This window comes from Neoarius graeffei, chromosome 25 (genome assembly GCF_027579695.1).
Source record: "Neoarius graeffei isolate fNeoGra1 chromosome 25, fNeoGra1.pri, whole genome shotgun sequence".
In the NCBI taxonomy this organism is placed as follows: domain Eukaryota; kingdom Metazoa; phylum Chordata; class Actinopteri; order Siluriformes; family Ariidae; genus Neoarius; species Neoarius graeffei.
The window spans coordinates 35,877,915-35,885,167 of record NC_083593.1 but is presented as its reverse complement, the minus strand read 5'-3'; the positions used below and the strand labels follow the sequence as shown (position 1 = coordinate 35,885,167).

General features: G+C 39.0%; 1 protein-coding gene across 4 annotated transcripts in view; it reads right to left on the bottom strand.

Annotated features, from left to right (window-relative positions):
- Positions 1-1,897: 1,897 nt before the first annotated feature.
- Positions 1,898-7,253, bottom strand: part of LOC132873640 (long-chain fatty acid transport protein 6) — a 28,786-nt gene continuing 23,430 nt past the window's right edge. For 2 of the 4 annotated variants that reach the window (XM_060909388.1, XM_060909390.1), the window contains 3 exons: positions 6,054-6,151; positions 2,993-3,123; positions 1,898-2,759 (listed from right to left, as the gene is read on the bottom strand). In XM_060909388.1, the coding sequence (XP_060765371.1) occupies positions 2,583-2,759; positions 2,993-3,123; positions 6,054-6,151 (406 nt within the window). In that variant the 3' untranslated portion in view covers positions 1,898-2,582. Of the gene's footprint in view, positions 2,760-2,992; positions 3,124-6,053; positions 6,152-7,253 lie in introns of those variants that run through there. The other 2 variants (XR_009651583.1, XR_009651582.1) reach the window with 2 other exon arrangements.

The following is a 7,253-nucleotide window of genomic DNA, read 5'->3' as shown; positions in this document are numbered from 1 at the left end:
CATGCACATTATTTGTTCGGGAATCCCCTCAAATTAAATAACTTCCCAGCCACAGAACGGCCTGTTTTTTTGTGTGTTTTTATTTATTACAGAAATAAACAAATATCACAATGAACAAATTTCAGAGGGAACTAAATTTCATCGATTTTATGAAATCGAAAGGCCGTCTACTTTTAATCCCTGCCAGAGGTTTAAATACATAATACGTCTTACTCTTATTCAGTACGTTTATAATTTTAAAAAATGTACTTATACTCAGTTACATTCGACTACACACTTCTCACAACTTTTATTTATTTTTATTCACACTCGCACAGCTTTTATTGCTTTGATACATGGAGACCAGGACTGTATTTTTAAGATATTATTTAAGTGTATTAAAAATATTTCAGTTTTTAAGAGATTAAACAGTGTTGTGACTTTGGTACTTTTTTAAGGGCACACTTTATTTTCATTTACATTCTTTCACACACACACATGGCTCTGCTTCTCTCATCTCGCTCTTCTTTATCCTGGAAGTTATGAAACTAGGCGGCACGGTGGTGTAGCGGTTAGCACTGTCGCCTCACAGCAAGAAGGTCCGGGTTCGAGCCCTGTGGCTGGTGAGGGCCTTTCTGTGCGGAGTTTGCATGTTGTCTGGGTGGGTTTCCTCCGGGTGCTCTGGTTTCCCCCACAGTCCAAAGCAGGGCTTTGAACCGGTTCAAGAAACGAAAACCAGGAACTTTTTCTATTTCACATGGAACAGATTTGAAACCAGAAACTTTATTTTTTATGTTCCGGAACAGAAACGCTTATTAAAAATAATGGTAACCGGTTAATACCGGTTTTTATTTCGTTCCTCAAAGTTTCCGTAGCCTACAAATAAAAAAAGTCATTCTTCTCCTGCGCAAGTTTCTATGACCCACTGGGGTTCACTTCCTGTGTGACGTTCGCTGACTGAATGGAGAGAGCGGGAGGGTGGACTACTATCACGTCTCCACATCTTAAGAGGTAAATATTGCAGTCTATCGTTATTCAAAAACGTCAATTTCAAACACGATATCAATATATTTGTCCACGTTAATGAGAGGCTCGTGAACATTAAATGACGTTAACCTCTGTTAGCCTATCAATGCATAGGGCCTGACTAGCCTTTGGTAACACACTAAACGAATTATCTTTCATTTTTGGCACTTTTTCTGTTTGTGTAGATGGGAAGACATACTGAGAATCCAAATCGCCAACATTTGAAATAATAATTGTTTTGAATTATTTCTTGTCTTATTTAATGAAGGTTGTAATAGAATTAGCCTACATTTGGCTTAAGCTGGATGAGACAGAGACATAATTTTATAGTCATTTGTTAAACAGCTGACAGGGAATGTAATTAACCGTTCCGGGAACGAAATTTTTTTGTTCTAACTGGTTCGGGAACGTCTATTTAATGGTGGAACCCAAAACCGGAAACGTTAAAATTCCGTTTCTGTTCGGAACGAACCAATAGGAAAAAAATTCTGGTTCAAAGCCCTGGTCCAAAGACATGCAGGTTAGGTTAACTGGTGACTCTAAATTGACCGTAGGTGTGAATGTGAGTGTGGATGGTTGTCTGTGTCTATGTGTCAGCCCTGTGATGACCTGGCGACTTGTCCAGGGTGTACCCCGCCTTTCGCCTGTAGTCAGCTGGGATAGGCTCCAGCTTGCCTGCGACCCTGTAGAACAGGATAAAGCAGCTAGAGATAATGGATGGATGAATGAATGTGATAATAAAATACACTTACTATACTAGACTAAATCAACATTTATCACTTTGAGCATTATGTATATTTTATTAAAATGAGTTTGGTTCTACTACTACAAGTATGTAAAACATCAGAACTATTCAAGTTTGTAGGAACAAATCCTAAAAAAAAAAACCAGTATAACATCATTCTTAATAAACAACTTGTATAAGTTATATAACAGCATATACTACACATGATATAGTAATAAAATGGGTTAGGAAATCCAGCATGGCATGTTTTTACATAGTTAGCTATGTAAAATACAGTTTCCTGGGCAGTGTTGTTCAACATAATAGATTTCCTAAAACAAAGAAGAAAAAAAAGTTAATTTCTGGCTTTGTATTTTTAAAAAAAAAAGGGGGGGGAATTCAACATTTAAAATATTTATGCACAGAAAGTTCCAATGTTTTCCTTCAATAAATGACTTGTACAATGGCAGCGTTTCAAAATTTCAATCGGATCTCTGAATATTTTTTTTTCATGTTTTTGAAAATTTCGATAGGTGAAACGTGCACTCCTAAAGCAAGACGTAGTGCAGAAATTACTTCCCATAGGCTTCCACGTGGAATATTCTCAATATAATTCAGTGTTCTCCAACATTTACCACAAAATGAAAAAAGAACTTTTAAAACACTGAAAAGTGACAATGCTTTTGAGAAATTTCCAGTGTTTTCCTCAAAGTTAAAATATTGTTTAAAAAAAAAAAATAGTTCTCAAATCCAAACCCTGAACAGCATTCCCTGCAAAAATAACAAAACGGTGATCAACGTGCTGCGTTCAAACTCAGATGCACATTCCTTCACTTGTCCTGAAATGACAGGCTCAGAGTCGTATCTTGCCTGAGACAATGTCATCATACACGCTCTGAGAGAGGGGAATGTAGGTTTTCTTAGCGTTATCCAGGAAGTAAAGTGGAGCTTGGACAACCTGAGGACAGAAGCCGTCCTCCACTAGGTTTTTCTTTTGCTGCTTAAAGGTCTCGGTCACGTCCAAGAAAGTCTGTGGATGAAAAAGAATGCAGGAGTCCTGAAACAGATGTCTTCTCTCCATTAAAAACCCTGACATAATAAATTACACGAGCTACAGCAACAAGACAGTGGAAACTTGGAAAATGAAAACTGTAGCAAAGCGCAATATGATAATCGAGGCTATACCATGTGTAAAAAAAAAAAAAGGAATTACTCCTAACGTGACACTGATCTATTAGGCATTAATCTTTATCATTTTCTTACCTGGACTCTTAAAAACCATGGCCAGGCATATGCTGGAAGGCTCTGTACCAAACGACTGTAAAGGCTTTTTCCATCCAAGTCATGGCCTTCCTTTAAGACCACAGCTGCCATCCCTGCTTTTCCCTCGTAACCTGAGTAAGAACAAGGATTGTTCATGGAGAGAATGAAATATATCTGATATACACCTTATACACAGATACATTATATGGGGTATCATGGGCGCCGCCAGGGGGGGAAAGGTTAGAACAATTCTAGGGGCCCAGCACTGCCATGGGGCCCTTTAAGGGGCTGATAATATGCTTTTAATGATTTTAATAAGACTTTTGAAATAACAACAATGCAATATTCCATCTGGTAAAATGAGCTAATTGAACAAGGTTGTCTATTTCTTGAGTTCTTCAACATATTGTCATTTAACCCTCCCCCTTTTGCGAAATGGTTACGGTCCAGTTCTGGTAGACGCGCGATGCATTAAATCTGTGTGCCGATCAGTGCAACGCTACTTGCTGCTGTGTCGCGGTGCAGCAGCCAGCCAGCCAGCAGTGGAGTGCGTACAGTCTATGATCGCTAAATATGAAGAGTGGCTGTTAAAAACGTAAAGAAAGGCAGCTGAAAGCTGAGAGGGACCGGAGAGGCAGGCAACTGGTCACTCAGTTTTTCCCAAAGAAAGGTAGCTATCGCTCACGTGTGTTCAAAATATTAGCGAATGGTAAATGAACAGTATGAACGTGGTTGGATTAGCCTATCAAGAGAACACTTTTACAGTTTGTACAGTGACATTTTTTCCATTTTAATAACTGAACTGACTTGTGTGATAAACAAGATGAACTATTACGTTATGCTGGTGCTAATAACTAGCGCTAATGACCAGTTTCATAACTAATGGGGTGCCCTAAATATGCACAGATTCAGCCTCAGGGGGACCTCCGCCCTACCAAACCACTGAACCCCCCTTTGGAGAAGGAGGTAAGCAGCAATACAACCCATAAATGCTTTAGGATTGAAGTTTTTAATGAGCGAGCGCCATATACAGTTTGCTAGATTAAAGTGTTGCTAATAACGGAAAGTTGGGGGGCCCAAAATTCTAATCTTTCATGGGGCCCAAAATTTCTGGCGGCAGCCCTGTGGGGTATTTCAAAAAATTAGATATCATTTCACAATCTAATAACTTTGCCAATTTTCGTTCAACTGACCTCAAATTTTAACAGCGTGTGTGGAAACAGGTCAAAATTTTATGTTTATTGTTTTTTTTTTTAGGTATAGAAATGCCATTCGCTGGAAAAGAAAAGGTGCTGTGTGTTAGAATACGCTCGAACACAGTCAAAAAAGATTTCTCTAAAAATGCACTGTTACCAGAAAAGACTGTTACCAAAGACATGCTGCAGCGTGTTTGGCAAGAGCTGGACTACCGACTTGACGTGTGCCGTGTCTCAGATGGTGCCCATATTGAAAATTTGTGAAATCGTTCATGGAATCCACATGCCTTTAAATTAGTCATTCAAATTTTGAGGAAGAAATCTTATATTGCTCAACATTAAGCCTGTTCAGTTTCATTTGCCCAGACTATGCAGTTTCTGGGATATTTACATCTCAAAAAATATCAAATTTTTTTGAAACACCCTGTATATTCCTTTCGGGTGTTCAATGCATCTTTCAAAATCTTCCATACTGAATGAAGCAAACCTGGCGGCCATGTTTGTTTACAAATTGTCACAGTCGCTCGCTAGCACGGAAGTTTTATGTCTCTGATGTGTGATGTCATGTTGTCTTGACAACCATGCAATATCGTAAACCATATTCAATGCTCGTTTTCCATTGGGTAGAGTGACATAATACACGTAGGATAAGCGATATGCTAACAATATTGCATGCTATCAAACCAAATGAATGCAGTCTGCTAGAAGGGAACAGAACACATGTTTTTATTCCATCGAAAACGTGTCCTGTATGTATAATAAAAAGATACTGCACATTTTTTTTCCCCCATTCCTAGCTGATACTCAAACACAGTCATTCCATCCTGTGTCAGCATAAATGTCATTTCTCTGTCTATTTATGTACACATGCTTTTTGGTATCGAGTTAATTTGAGCATGAATTAAAAAAAAAAAAAAGGGCCATTCCATTGAAATAAGGAACCCATGTGGATGATTCCACAATAAAACCCTGACGATTTGCGCGCACCCCCCCCCCAAAAAAAAGCATATGCCCAAGGCTCTCCCTTGCTTCAGTGGATAAGTTCATCTAGACAGTGCAGATTTGTACATCTGCTTCTGTAATCATCCCAGGACTCCATCCATCCATTATCTGTAGCCGCTTATCCTGTTCTACAGAGTCGTAGGCAAGCCGGAGTCTATCCCAGCTGACTATGGGCAAGAGGCGGGGTACACCCTGGACAAGTCGCCAGGTTATCGCAAGGCTGACACAGAGACAAACAACCATTCACACTCACATTCACACCTACGGTCAATTTAGAGCCACCAATTAGCCTAACCTGCATGTCTTTGGACTGTGGGGGAAACCCACGCAGACACAGGGAAAGCATGCAAACTCTACACAGAAAGGCCCTCGTCAGCCACTGGGCTCAAACCCAGAACCTTCTTGCTGTGAGGCGACAGCGCTAACCACTACACCACCGTGCCGCCCCCATCCCAGGACTCCTATTCACAAAATGTTCACTTCAGCGCACTTCAGTATGGTGCTATAGTTTTCCTTTACTTTTTTTGACACATGTATAATGTAGTGATTTGTAATCCCACTATCTGGTGCCACCCAGAAGAGCCTGGTTCTTCTCATGTCATCACAAGGAGTTTTTCCTTGCCACTGGCACTTCAGGCTTGTTTGTTGGAGATCCAAGTCTCCATCTGGATTCCTGTAAATCTGCTTTTTGTGGCTATGTCTATTGTTCAAAGTGCTATACAAATAAAATCGAATTGAATTAAAATAAACCACATTATTTTGGAGATTGTCAAAGAGAACCGTATGGAAGCTTGTCTCAACTTCAGAGGAACACAGTCATATAATTATAAGGTCAAATAGCAAAAAAAAAAACAAAAAAACACCTGGTACTGTGACACCGTAGACGTTTACATCCTGCAGGAACTCCAAACAGCCTAAAACTTCAGAAACTTCAGTGGTGGCCACATTCTCTCCTTTCCATCTGTCAATCAAACATGAAATATACACAATTATATGAAGATATTATTTAAAAAACAAAATATGAGTGGTAAAAATATATAGAAAAAACAACCTATTATTATTATTATTATTATTATTATTGGCACATTAACCGAAAGCATCATTTTTAAGTTATTTGTGTGTGCAAAATAAGCAAATATACCCTCTGTGCAACAATTTTGTATCACTGAGGTTAGTTTGTAACCCCTATGAGAAACGTAAGATGGCAGGAGTTGTTAACATGATTGATTACACACCAGTGGTTTAAAATTTAGTGTTCACGTGTGTTTTATTAGTCTTGTGAGTCAGTCAAAAAGATCACAAAGAACTTTATGAAAAATGTGTCCAATTAAACAAAGCATCTATGTGACATGAGGTTGCATTTTGGTTCAATTGGAAAGAATTTTGTTCGAGGGAATGACTGCATAGACTTATACACTGTATGGCCAAATGTATGTGGACACCTCACCATGCCACCCATAAGAGCTTGTTGAACATCCTATTCCAAAGGCATGGCATTAATATGATATCGGGGCCCTCTTTACTGCTAGAACAGCCTCCATACTTTGGGGAAATATTTCCACTAGATTTTGAAGCGTTGCTTGGGGATTTGCCCGTTCAGCCACAAGAGGATAAGCGATATGCTAACAATATCACATGCTATCAAACCAAATGAATGAAACCTGCTAGAAGGGAATAGAACACATTTTTATTCCATCGAAAAAGCGTCCTGTGTATATAATAATAAAGGATACTGCACTTTTTTCCCCCATTCCTAGCTGATACTCAAACACAACCATTTCATCCTGTGTCAGTATAAACGTCATTTCTCTGTTTACTTATGTACACATGCTTTTTGGCATCAAGTAAATTTGAGTATGAATTTAAAAAAAAGGGCCATTCCATTGAAATAAGGAACCCATGTGGATGATCCCACAATAAAACCCTGTCAATTTGCATCTCCCCCGAACGAAAAAAACAAAACAAAACCAGCATATGCCCAAGGCTCTCCCTTGCTTCAGTGGATAAGTTCATCTAGACAGTGCAGATTTGTACGTCTCTTCGATAATCATCCAAGGACTCCT